This window comes from Chrysemys picta, chromosome 1 (genome assembly GCF_011386835.1).
Source record: "Chrysemys picta bellii isolate R12L10 chromosome 1, ASM1138683v2, whole genome shotgun sequence".
Taxonomy (NCBI): Eukaryota; Metazoa; Chordata; order Testudines; family Emydidae; genus Chrysemys; species Chrysemys picta.
In genome coordinates this window covers 271,996,104-272,009,834 of record NC_088791.1, presented here as the reverse complement: position 1 = coordinate 272,009,834, position 13,731 = coordinate 271,996,104, and the positions used below count along the sequence as shown (strand labels likewise).

Below are 13,731 nucleotides of genomic sequence, written 5' to 3'. Positions count from 1 at the left end.
ACTGCAGAAGGGTTTTTAACAGTACCGACATGGCCAGTCTTGGCCAAAAGAATCTGTTGGCTGAGCAGTACAAGATATGTTGCCTTTCTCCCATCATAGAAAAACAAAAACCCTATTTCAAACAAAACCTTTATTATTGAGAGGAGGGGCAATTAAATACTGGAGTATTAGTAGTGGAATCTAGTGTGATCTAGATTCCAGCCCACTGAACTACAGCACCAGTAAACTGAAATGTTTTATTTAACTAGGGGGAAGTATTTCATCATGAACGAAACATGTTAAGGTCTAATCTCATTTTGCCATAATCAAAAAGCACACTAAACAAATGAAAATAATATATGTCCTGGAACCTTGGGGACCAGTGTCAGACAGATGGAAAGCATTTGAAATCTCTTTAAAATGTGGCACAAGTATGTCAAGGTAATCATTTCCCTCTCCCGCCCCCCATCATAAAACCTTCAAAGACAGATCGTGCTCATGAGAAAAGCATGTTTCATGCTCTTCTTTCATCCCCTGAACTAGAAGTAGCAATAAAACCTTTAAGTATCGAAAGAAGAACCTGGTACAACATGGAACAAATATGTAGAGACAAAAGCATCAGGATCTCCTCAGTTAGTAAAATCCTTACAGAGAAGTAAAGAAACTTGACACTAGACAATATTGAGGCAGAAGAAAAGCTACATATGCATGCAGCATATTTAAATTCAGTTCAGCACTCTTTTGCTTCCAATAAGAGCAGCTTTATTTGGATTTCTGATTTTCCTGTTTCCAATAAACTTTTGACAACTTCCATGAAAAACAACAACTTTTTTTGTAATGCAAAGTAAACAGAGAAGAACTCGGTGCTTTATCCATTAGGAGAGAACAGACAGCCTAATGTGTTATGGTTTTGGCACCACTAGTTATGTTTTCAGCTCCTATCACTTCAACCTGCTGTTTGTTTAGGGTTACATAAAATGTCAACAAGCAATGCTACCCAAAATGCTATTCAAAACCAATGCCACTCAAATCAAGTGAGGCCCTCTCATGCTAAGCCAAATGTATTTGCAGATCTCTGCGCATTGGTGATTGACAGAAATAAGTCTCGGTAAGGTGGGGTCATATTTATATTTGACCAAGCTTATTTAAATATTCCCAGAATGAGAAAAAAACCCATCAGGTAATGCAATGCACAAAAGTTGTAAGCACATTCTGGACACAGCAGTAAGTAACCAATGTTTTTGTTACGGTCAAGTATCAAGTGACTTACATAGGCATAGACAGGCATGGCATAGATAGATAGGCATTTTTATAGAAAACTGTAAAAATATCAAACGAATGTATATGAATGCCCAACTATTACTCCTCTCCAGCTGGAAAATAAATCTGACTTTAAAATTGTAGTGTTCAAATGAATGCTTTGATAGTTCATTTGAACAGGACATACTTTCCACATGATCAATCACGTTTTATTTCCATTTAAAATATTATACCTAATTATTGTCCTGGTAAAATTGAGTTCCTTTACTTTTACTGCTTTGATTGTTACCTTCAGAAAAAAAAATCACACCCAAGCTGTTACAGTACACAAAATAGACAATATGTTTGAGGATAATAATTTGGACATCCAGTTAGTTATGTGGAGGTGTTCTTGTACAGTACCTGTAATTTGCACACCATAGAGGAAAGGAAATTGTAAGCTGTGATTTGTTTAAAATTATAACTCATCATACTATATTATCTGCCAATATCCAATTCTGAGTCCCCCACCTCAGACCCAATTTGCATGCAAGTCAGAGTTTACCTGAGGATCAAAACACTGAAACAGCAATATAACAAACTGAACTAATCAGGTGGGGTTTGTTTCTTTCTCACTCGCTCTCTCTCTTTCTCTCACACCCACAGGCAGACACTTTCACAGCGAACATCTAAAATCACCAGGGGATGCTTCTACATAGCATACATTTGGCAGGGCACCGCAGTAACCCTCCAAATGTAAGTATTGGGTCAAATTTTGCTCTCAATGCGTCCGTCCTGATGGGCAAAAAAGGGTGCAATTTTCAATCACGTTAGCTCAATACAACTGAAAAGTCCTTTTAACGTTCATTAAGGCACAGGTTAACAGTTTTGAGGGCAGGTTTTAGCCTAGCCTAGACTAGTAAATTTTGTCTAAACTAGGATTTAAAGGTGTGATGTTAGCACGTTAACCAACATGCTAGCTAATATATCGGAGAAGTCTAGTGTGGATAAGGCACTGGGTTTAGCATGTGCTAAACTATTCAAGTTATAGCCTAGACTTTTCAAACACAGTTAGCATGTTAGCTAAAAACTTACTAGCATTACACCTTAATTCCTAGTCCACACAAGACTTAAGTGTCATATAACTCTCAATGATTAGTAATGAATGTAACTGGACAGCAAAATTTGGCCAATTATCTTTAATTAAGAACTGAGTTGATGTTGACAATCATTCTTAAATGAAGTCCAGATTCATATTTTCCTATAGTAAGATTCTGGGGGGAGGGGAAAACGTCTATCAATGCAGATAAATAGTGAGTAAGCCAGCAAATATAAAATAAATAAAAAGCTTTAGTATTTGCTTTTCAGTACCTATGCATCAGAAGTAATGTACACCTTTAATCTGTCAAACAATTAGGACACATTCCAATTTGCCAATTTCAACTTTAGTACCATGCATTCAAGTATATTTTTAAAAATATGTATCTAAGTCAATAAGGACAAAGAATTCAATATCCACATTACCAAGTTCATTAACACAAGATAACAAATTTGAGTTATTTTGTGTTATGAATTGTATTTTTATTTCCAAACGTTTAATCTCAGAGGCAAAGACTTCAGGTAATTATGCTATTTAAATATTTATATGGTTACGTTCAGTCAGTACAGATGCAAGACCTGCACATGCCACCTTTGATATAGGCTTGATCCATTTCAAGAACTAGAGGAAGTAAATAGAAACACATAAGGCTCAGTCACTCCTTTGATATATGAATGCACTGTTTCTAAATAAATTGATTTGATCAGCCAGTTGACAAATACTGTGAGTCATACTCAAAAGCCTAGACAACAATATTTGTGCACTCTTGAAAGATTTCTTATGCTATGCAAGCCTTTACCTGACTAAATAGCTTGTCTTTTACACCCATCAAGCAGTCGTTTGGTGCGGAGAAAAAGAAATCTAACTTGCTTTTTCCCCCATTGGAAAAAAAAAAGAAAAGGGCTTGTGCATCAACTATTTCTGATTAGCAAACTAGTTAGGGCTTGCACCTTCTAATTTTACTCGACAATTGATAACTAGTGTGCACACACTTCGCAGAGAAGGATTTTTCAGCACAGCAAACCCATGTAAAACATCCCAAGTGTCAGAATACCAGAGTTAAAAGTAATGGGTAAAAATTTGCAATTTCCTGTAGCCCCAAGTTTAAACTTGTAGTAAATAAGTTCTTAATTTATTAATTTTAACCTTGTTTTTGTTGGAGAGGATTCAGAGGAGGCTGTGATATTTCTTAAATGCCAACCTAAAAATTAGATGTATAACATCTGCACTAAGACCCTAGATTTGGAGAGACATGCTCAGAACAGGAAATGGTAGTTTGTTAATAAAGAAAGGTAAATCATTTTCTAAACTTCCGGCGGCAAACCTAGCAGTGAAAGAATTTTGACCTCAGTGGAAGGTAACTGCCACAAGTGACATATCAACTAAGCAACTTTCTTCTTAAAAGTGAGGCAAATGTTTTACATAAGGCTGGAATGCTTTCAGATCTGTCACTCCCTGTAGCATATTCTTCTCCTTTTAACAAATAATCATACAAACTCCTTGAACTAACCATATGAACTGTCCATTATTCCCCTGAGTATTGAGCCTGTGGAAGCCAAACCTTTTTGTGAACTAGTATTACTTATTTCCTATTTAAAGCACAAAAAGCTCATCACTTAACAGGATAGGCCAGTTTTCAGTGTTGATTATTCCTAGTCTGGAATGAGTTCGTGTATTTTCCTATGTTCATTTTCGTCTTATGTTATGCAAATAGCATTCATACCATTTCTGTAAGGGTAAGAAAAATGCATCATTTTCAGCTATAGAAAGAACATTTAAATTTTCATTAACCTAAAGTTCTTGAATCAATTAATTATTTTAGCCACACGTTTCTTTGAACTTTCCCCTTTAAAACAAACCAACAAACCCCACAAATCAGATTTTCCAATTCAGAGCAATAAAGATAAGGGGGGGGAAAAAATGACAAGCAGCCCAGTTTAATTTCAAACGTTAATATATTTTCTATTTTATAGTGAACATATGCATCTGTCACCCCTTATCTGCAGCAACTATGACGTCCTCATAAGAAGGGGGGACATTTGTAAGATGCCTCTTAAAATAAATATTTCTTTTTTATAAAATAATAAAACTTCAAATAAATATTCTTTACACTAAACAATATGTTGAAAAAAATTAGAAAATAAAGGCTGAATTTTACTGAAACTGTACAATATACATGAAGTCCAAAGGGAAATCAGAGTCTTGTAATAGAGGGTTTCCATCAGGCAAAAAATACAATCTAAAAACATACTGATTGATTCACATTCTTCCGAATGTACAACATATTAGTATAATATTTTGTGACTGTGCCATGTTCTATGACACGACTTGTTTTTCACAGTTGAAAATATTATCGTATATACAAAAATATAGCACATTATCTCTGGCAGAAAACAATAAAAAAGGATTCATTTGCTAATTTACAAATTTTGCAAGTACTATTCACAAACAATAGAGTCACCTAGGAGTGTCTGTGTTGCTTTAGCTTATGCAATATATGGGTCACAAAGTACTGCATCCCATATTTGAGCTCCATTAGCTGGGTTCTAACAAGCAGATCAGTTAAGATGGCACACATGCAGAAAAGCAGTTCACTGCAAACAGCAAAGTATACCCCCAACCCTTCTACTAACAGTGCCAAGGTTATAGCTGTTTACTTGGTTGCATATGTGTGTTAGAAGAATCCTTATAACTTTAGTATTCCCGATTAGTGATGCTATGTTGGCTTTTCAAAGTTCCTGGGCGGAATACTGGGAACTTTGCAACAAACTGTGTTTGAGTGTTTACAGCGGCATCCGGGTCTGTTTACCCGGTCATAACACCCCTGGCACAATTTAAGGCAACCCTTGGCTGGTAAGTAACACCACAAGCAAGGCAAAAAGAGGGATACAACACCCATGGCAGACCATCTAGTGCAGCAATGTGACTGACTGCAAGAGCATGGGTTGTCAGCACAGTTGTCCTCATCATCATTAGAGCAGTGATAGAAGAGGCATTTCACACAGCAAACACAAGTCCCATAATCAACCACATTCTGGGCTGAGCAAAGACACTGCTTGTCACAGATCCAACAGGATGGCAGGGTCCTTGGAGAAGTGCACTCCTTACACTTACATTTTCCACAGTCCTCACACCTATAGGCATGCATGCCCAAGTCGTCTTTGCTCAGGGGCTTCAGATTGCTTGTCTTGAACTCAGACTTGGGCTGCACCCTGATTATCCCATCAGCCATTGGCCCTGAAGATGATCCTAAAAGTCTGTGTTCAGATGAATTACTGCTTGTACTTGTCCTTGTACTGCTCCGTGAACCTGTGCTGACCGTACTGATGGAACGGGACAGGGGTGCCCGGGAGGAAGTATGTACCTGTGCATGTTGGACCCTGGTAAGATGACGATGTTCAGGCAAGCCATGTGGTCTTTCGTTTTTGTGCTGGCTAGCTGGACGAGGGGCAGGTTTAACCCCTGGTCGCGGAGCCACTGTAGGTCCCTCTGTGTACTCATTTGTATTTCGGATGGCCCTGATCTGGTCCAGTGACAACACATGAACCTGCTGTGTCAGAACATCCCTCAGGTCAGAGTCTCCCTGCTGCCTCCCACCGTCATGCCGAACCTGTAGCAAAGACTGGGACCCACTGCCATTCTGAGCTCTTGTCTCCATCAGTATCCTGAAGAGTGGTCACTCCAACAGGCTTAGAACACATCTGAACTCCTGTAGCAACAAAGAGAAGATTCACTATTGTATCATATTGTACATTTGCAAATTGTCTTTCCTCCTGAATGATCCCGGGGCATTTTACTAATTAAATAAGTACACCACCCTTAAAATGGAGCTACATTAAAGGTGGAGGGCAGGAGCCAGACTTGGTAAGTACTCTGTACCTGTCTGATTTTGTTAAAGAGACCCTTATTTTTACTAAACGCGCGACAGGATATTTTTCTCCATCCATGCAGAACACAGAAGTTTTAGGTTTTTAAGAACTCATCATAAAGATCCACATCCAGTAAACGGCACTGAACTCAGTTTAATCTATAATACAAGGAGAGAGGTTTTTGCTGACCCTGGCAAGACTTTAACTTGTGATTCCAGGAAATCTAGGTATTTAAAACCTGACACTGAGACCTCCCAGTTATCCTCTGGCTAGACCATGGATTTTAACATAGCCACTTAAAGCGACTCTTCCTTTCACATAACACTATTAAAAATACATGTTACACAAAGAACAGCTACAAATATTTTAGCAAGTGTAATGTGACCTGCTGACAACAGACATTTAATTCTTCAACTTTATTTAAAACTGGGTAATATTTTGGTAGGCTAGTCTCTTTACACATTAAACTTAACATGATGTAAATAGGAAATTGTAGTTTAATACCAATGGTCCCAAGAAAAACACCAAACAGCAATAAAATGTTTGAGGTTAGACGCCAATGAGTTAGTGCTACCAAAAACGTCAACTGCAGAAGTAAAAAAGGTCTCTTTCCAAGATTGTCAAGTGTGTCATACTTGTATACTTCATGACAGCTGTTATTTTATTTAATCTATTTCCTATTAAATACCACTGCAAAATTGTTTTTACATTTCAAACTATCTATAGATTATAATTCAAATATTGGGCATGACTAGAAAATACACAACAATATGTGGAACAGAAATATGCAGAATACAATCTAAACACTACAATCCAAGACGACTATTTGATTGAGGATACATCTCTAAGTAATTAAGAATGGAAGTGGGCTTAAGAAATTCAGTGGAAACCCAATAAAACATGCATAAAGTTAAGAAAAATCAGTGTATGACTAGCATCATAAGCTTATAATATTCTGATCCTTAGTACAATGGTTAACAAATCTGCAGATCAGAATTTACCGATCTGTCATTCTTTAATGGATTCTAAAGTAGACACAAAATTAAATTAGCTACATAAAAGTCCAAAGCAATTTGTTTTGACTTAAAAACAAATCGGAACCCTTGCTTCTTGCAAGGACCACACAATGTCTTCAATTATACCTAGAAAGGGCACCATAGTGTTACTCTGTACACATCACTTACCAACAATAAATAATACTACACCACAGTATTGTAAAATATATCCAAACAGACACTTCAAGAGTGAACATCTCCATATGCGTCTTTATTCTAAAACCAAAGGAAAACATTTAACCTTTTACCCGCTGGTTACTTTTCAAGTCAAAATAAGTTCTCTCTTATTTTATTTTATAAACTGGCCCTTTTCTAAAAAGATGAAATTTAATAAAAATATTAGGTGTGTTCATTATTGTTAAATCTTGGCTTTCACCCACCATGCATGTTAGAAATCATGATTCACAGCACGTGAAAGCTATCTTGCAAACACATCTTAAACTCTTGTTTGTATTTACTTCAAATTAAAACCCTTGCCAAGAGAAAGGTTTAAATCCAATGCCCAGAACAGACATGCCCTTATTGGAAGCTATTTAAAGATAACAAGGTTAAATCAAGGTGCTTCCTACCTTGAAAGGAATTTGCAACATCACATACCCCTCTTCTTCCAATTCTAGATGTAAACTAAATTCAAAGAGCAAAGGAGAGATGTTTTTGCCTCTGTCTAAAAAGTTCGACTGACCCTGACGGGCAGGTTCTTCGAAAGATAAGGGTCTTCGAAACTGAACCCCTTCAAACAACAAGGTAAAAGCTGCAGAAGAAAACACTGCTCTTTTCTTCCTTTCCTTTTATAGGCTTCATCTTTGCCCAGAACAACGTGCTCAGCAGGTGGGGCGCAGCAATCCCTTCATTCTCTCAGGACTGACTGATATTGCAAATGAAACAAGCAGCCTCACAAATGCAGACAACCTGGAGATAAACAGGCGACATCCTCTAGGGTGGAGGAGGGAGGCGACTTCTAAAGTTGCCTTATCAGGAAAGTCAAGCCCATGCTTCCTTTTAACTATTGTGTATCCACCCCCTACCCCCAGGAGATGCTGGAGGAGTCAGAGTTATATAAAGCTTCCCGCATTACTTCTCATTTGAGAGAACACCTCCAAGATAGTGTAGTAAAGTGCAGGTTTCCCCTTCAAGGGCTACCATTAAGCACCAGTTCCAATTCCAGGAAGTCAGCTGTGGGAAACCTCGCCAGTGCTACTACTATTTTACCTGTTTTGTGTAAATTTCAGCCACATTCCCAGATTAGGAATTACAAAGTGGAACCCACAGAAATTGTAGAATAACAAACAGCCCTTGCATTTTATTACACCGAGAGCTCTGGAAAGATCCGCTAACAGCAAGATGCAGACCTACAGCACTCTTATTTTTGCATGTATGTTTTCGTGTAGTTCTTTCAGGGAAACAGGACTCTCCCCTCTCCCTCTCTCTAATCTCGGTTGATCTCAATGCTTCCCTCCTTCCCACCCACCCCCTTTTTTCCACCTACCGAATAAGAGCATAGCAAGAGAAACATTTGCTCCTTTTTTTGAGAGAGAGAGAGATAACGCGATTCACCGCTTCCAAAAACCGAAGTCCACTCACTTGCTGAGCAGAAATGCCATGATTTGCTAAGTCTTGCTAACTGGGATTGGGGAAAGGGGAGAAAGGGGCTGGGTTTTATCCTGTGCACGCATGGGGAAGTTTAAAACGCAAAGTGCTCCTTGTATGCTGTGGAAAAACCCATGTCGTGTTGGCTGGGAGAAGGGAAGCCTAAGGGGGAAAAAGTTCTCTGCCCATGAATTTCTGTTTTGTCTCAGGAGTCTTTGCAGCACTCCCCCACCCCATCTCCATCGCGCACACACCAACCACCTCTTCTTCTTTGAAAGTGCTTTGAAACCCCCATTAAGGGCTGAGTGTGTGATCAGACTATGGATTAGGGCAAAAGGGACTTCACCATCGGGGTGGGGCAAACTGACACACAAATAGCTTGCTGCAAACACCAGCAACTTTCAGAGGCTGTTGCAAAGTAAACCACCACCACACATATTAAGCCTTTCCGTGCCCTCCTCCCCCCAAACTGCTTCAGTCCTACACACCATATAACGAAACCCGGGGAAGAATTTACTCCCTATCATATCGACGATCTATTTAACTTTATCGCATGGAAAATATATTTATAGCAGGCGTGAGCTCACTTCCGAATTGCACAAGTCTCTCAATGCACTTAAATAATAGTGTCAGTCTTCCATTTAAACAGAGATGGCTAAACGCACCAAGTACAGGGACCAAGCAACCCAAAGACGATACAAATAAACAACCCCCCCAAATCCTACCCCAAACCCATGTAATGCTTTGAGACACGATACACCCAGGGCTTCCTCGTCTCTACCTTTCAGGGGCATATTCCCGCGACCGTAGAAGAATACAGTTTGCAAAGAAGTCACTGAGTTGCTTCGAGTCCTTGTAATATTTCGTAGACATTGCTCCCTGCAAATGCTCAAACCTGAGTACAGATTTCCGCCCTCTAAACTCACCCCCGCCGCCCAATGGCGCGGAGCTGAGGGGGGGGGGCGGGGGCTCCCTCCCCGCAAAGTCATTTCTGAGGGGAAACAAACACGAAACAGCCCTCAGAAACCATCCGATGCTCCCCTCTCTCCCCGCCGAACTTCCCCAAGAAAGAAAAAAATCTCGCTGAAATTCCACTTCCAACTCCTGGGGTGGGGTGGGGGTGGGGGTGGGAGAATAGGTTCACGGATTGAAAAGGGATCGACCTTACACCTACATTTCCACGAGCTCCTCGGAACAATCTGGGTTATTAAAAAAAGCTTGTTTTGCAAAGAAGGAAAATGCTCTCACCGTGATCGCGGCACTGCACCAACCCCCCCCTCTCTCTCGTGTTTTCTTCTTCCTGCGGTTTGCAAGTAAATCCAGCCTAAAGCAGCAGCAAAAAAAAGGTAAAAAAATAAAAATAAAAAAAATCTTTTCCAAACTCAGCTTTAGTCCAACTTGCAAATCATCATCACCATCATCTCAAAAAATCCAGAGCAAAGTGACCTCACTGTCCCCCAGATCGATTATAAATATAAACCTATATGAAAGGTCTCCAGGTCGGGTGGGTATTTCTTTGCTCCTAAAAAGAAATCACTCATACACTGTTTCCTCTTCCCCCCCTTCTCAATCGCCAATACAAGTCACTTTTTTTTGTTGTTGCAAATGATCAAGGGGCGGGAGGGGAGGGAGAAGCCAAAGTAAACACAATAAAGTGGATCTAAAATACAATCCCAAAGCTTTTCTTCCACTGAGCTCCTCCAAAAAAGCAGCCTATGCAATGTAGCCGTTCTGCTGAGAAGCTGCAAGCTCCCCTCTCTCTCTCTCTAGCTTTCTCGCTCCCTCTGTGAGCGTGTGAGTGTTGCAGGCAGCGCTGTGGTTTGCAATCAGGGGGTGTTTTGGAAGCGCAGCGGATTTGTGGTGGTGCCTGTTGTTGTGTGTTTGGAGGAGGAGGAAGATTTGAGATCTGAGCTGCAGGGGCTTGGCGTTTTTCTGCTCGCGCTCCCTCTCTCTCTTTTCCTTTCCGGAGGAGGTAGGGTGATCTCTCTGCAAAAGCAGCAGTAAATGGCGTCATGTGGATCTGAGGAGGAACAGAGCAGTTGTTGTCCCAGAGGATATATCGCATCCGGTCCCAGCTCATTGGCTCTGCGGGGCTACATTCACTCACACTCCCAGCGCCCTGCCAGCACTCTGAGCCGCAGGAGGCATTCAAAAGGGCAACGGCACCGAGCAAGCCAGAGGGGGAGGTGGACGACTTGCACTGCAACTGCAAGCAAAGCCGCCGCCGCTCTATTACTGTTACAACTGCTATTCCCGCTGCTGCTTCGGCCCGGCCTCGCCACCCCAGTGCTGCCTAGCGCACTCCCTCCTAGGGCCGCTGGGCCACTGATTTTTGTAAGAGGCTCCTTCGTACAAAGTAACCACACTTAGTACGTGCGAGACACTCGGGCAGACAAAACAAAAAGCTACGTGGGACCCTCAGGCGAGCTCACTGGTTACGCTGGATTGAACTGAAGCCCCCTGAGGTTGAGTTTTAGAAGAAAATAAAAACTTTCAGGTGGTATTTTTTTTTGCAGTAGAACTAAATAGAAGTTAAAAACGCCCCCTCCCTTTCCATTGTAGTTAATCCAATCGCTTACCACTTGTCGGCCGAAGGAGGGGGTATTATTTTGGGTACGGGCTGCTGCGTAAACACGATCATACACCATGTTCTAGTACTAGCCACACCACCTCCTCCCCCAAATTAGTGGCTGCGATAATAAGTGGAACGCGGTGTACCTCAGACACCAGCTATCTGCTCGGGACATACTTGTCCTCTACACAATGGAATGAGTAGCACTCTGATTTTGTGTGTGCGTGTGTGTCCAGGGGATCAGCATGATGCAGTGAGGTGTAATGTACTAAAAACCAACAACAAAAAGAAAGGGGGAAGGAAAGCTCCGGCCTCGTTGCTAGGACTGTGGTTACACTGTCATTCATGTGACAGTCAGAACTTCATTTGTTTAAGGTAGAGGGTATACTATGAGTCGGAGGCGCTATAGCGCTGTACAACTTCGAGAGCATCAGTACTTAGCACTGGATACGGATAGTGTTTTTATTTAAGTTCAATTAACATATGGGACGGTGTTTGAAAACAACCCAACGTTTGGTTTATGGGCATTGTCTGTTATAGTAATGACACAATCCCCTCTTCTCTGTATTGGCAGGCACTGGGTGAAATAATTGGTTTCAAAAACTGCCACATTCCTTACTGTGTATTTTATGCCAAAACATATATAGGCGCGCGCGCACACACACAAAACCCTATATTCACACGTGTATGCAGAACCTATTTTGCATGGTTTTATCTATGAGAAATAAATCTCCGCAGTAAATTGCAGGGCCGCCCAGACGGGGGGCAAGTGGGGCAATTTGCCCCAGGCCCTGGGCTCTGCAGGGCCCCCACGAGAATATAGTATTCTATAGTATTGTAACTTTTTTTTATGGAAGGGGCCCCTGAAATTGCTTTGGGCAGCCGTGGTAAATTGTATTATTTGCATGAGCATTCACATAGCAAAAAGTCTTGTACGACCTCTATCTGGTCTGTCTGCACATCCTCTTTTACATATACCAGCTTTGTGAATTAGATGAGCATCTATCTCATGAAAATAAAGTGGATGGTGTATTACACCTTCACCTATTCTCTTTATATGTAGAGATCTATCTATCTATAATATATATACACACACAAGAAAATTAACCACAGCTAATTTATTAGTAAGGCAAGTCTATAGTTAATCTAACATCTTCCTTTGAAAGCCCACTAGACTATCTAGAACCATTGCACTGCCTGTTTAATTAGACTGCTGTTGTTTCCGAGATATCTGCGCAGGGTGGTGGTGTTGAGATCGCGGGCTAGAGGGAATTAGTTGCATTCAACATTTTCTCCACTTTCGTGTAATTTCAGTGACGCAAGTAAAGCGGACGGATCGGTGAATTACCGTCCTGCCCGAGAACAAAAAGCTAGGGAGGTGCAGCTTTGCAAAGCTGGGCTCCATTGAGCCCTCCTGATGAATGAGAGGCGGCTGCATGCCGGATCCCCACTAGAGGGAGCACAGAGTTGGTCGGCCAGAGGAGCTGCCGTGTGCCGTGGGAGAGACGCTGGGAGCTGTCTGGGTAGGAACAGCCAGGACTTTCCCCACAACAAGAAGCGCTCGGCGGTGTTCGAACCAGCCGGGAGGGCTGCCCGCTTGCCCAGTCTTGCCGGGCACGGCGCGCAGCTGTTGCGAGAGGCGGTCCGGGGAAGCGCAGGGAGGGGGGCAGAGGAACGCGTGCGCTTGCCCGTCGTTGTGTAACGCTAACCGGGAGCCGCCGCTAGTGAACAAGCTGCACTGCAGGCACCTTGCCAGTCAATCCCAGGCTGCGCAGGTAAGAGCCCCGCCTTTCCACGCACACGGCGGCGCTCAGTGGCTGCCCGCGAAGCCCCACCTAGCCCGCCCTGCCTCTGCTGCAACAAGTTTTCTCTCTCACCTTTTCTTCTTTGCTGCCTTTGTGCTCTACAGTGGCTAAATTGTTCGGGGGCTGCCCACAGGAGAGTCCCCGGGACCTAGCTCACCTGCCCGACGCTCCCCGGGGCTTTTCAGCAAGGGGCTTTACCGTAGGCGTTTCAGATCATATGCTTGAAGAACGTCTGGCCTGGAAAAGTCAGTATTTCCGTGTTTTACAGTGAGGCTGGACAGTTCTCCTGCCGGAATTGCCTACAAGTTATAGCTGGGTCTGACCCGCTGAATGTACACTTGGATCAGTTTAGTGTTGGTGCTGCATTTCCCCACTTGGGAACGGGTATAATTGAGCTTAAGGAGTCTGCTTTGGCTGTGAAGGTTAAGGAATTCAGATTTGGCTGTTTAATTCAGGGCCACATCTACTTCAGATCAACCATTAGGAGGCAAACAGAAAAGACTATGTGGGTTGGGGCAGGGATAAC

General features: G+C 41.9%; 1 protein-coding gene across 1 annotated transcript; it reads right to left on the bottom strand.

The window, feature by feature from the left end:
• Positions 1-4,253: 4,253 nt before the first annotated feature.
• Positions 4,254-10,216, bottom strand: SPRY2 (sprouty RTK signaling antagonist 2). The gene is made up of 2 exons (XM_005307664.4): positions 10,077-10,216; positions 4,254-6,026 (listed from the first exon to the last, which is right to left on the bottom strand). Exon 2 carries the CDS (start codon positions 5,973-5,975, stop codon positions 5,034-5,036), a length of 942 nt encoding a protein of 313 aa, XP_005307721.1. The 5' UTR covers positions 5,976-6,026; positions 10,077-10,216; the 3' UTR covers positions 4,254-5,033.
• Between the last annotated feature and the right edge of the window lie 3,515 nt (positions 10,217-13,731).

Excerpts from the sequence above, each read along its gene's own strand:
- SPRY2 (XM_005307664.4), bottom strand. The coding sequence starts at position 5,975 with ATGGAGACAAGAGCTCAGAATGGCAGTGGGTCCCAGTCTTTGCTACAG.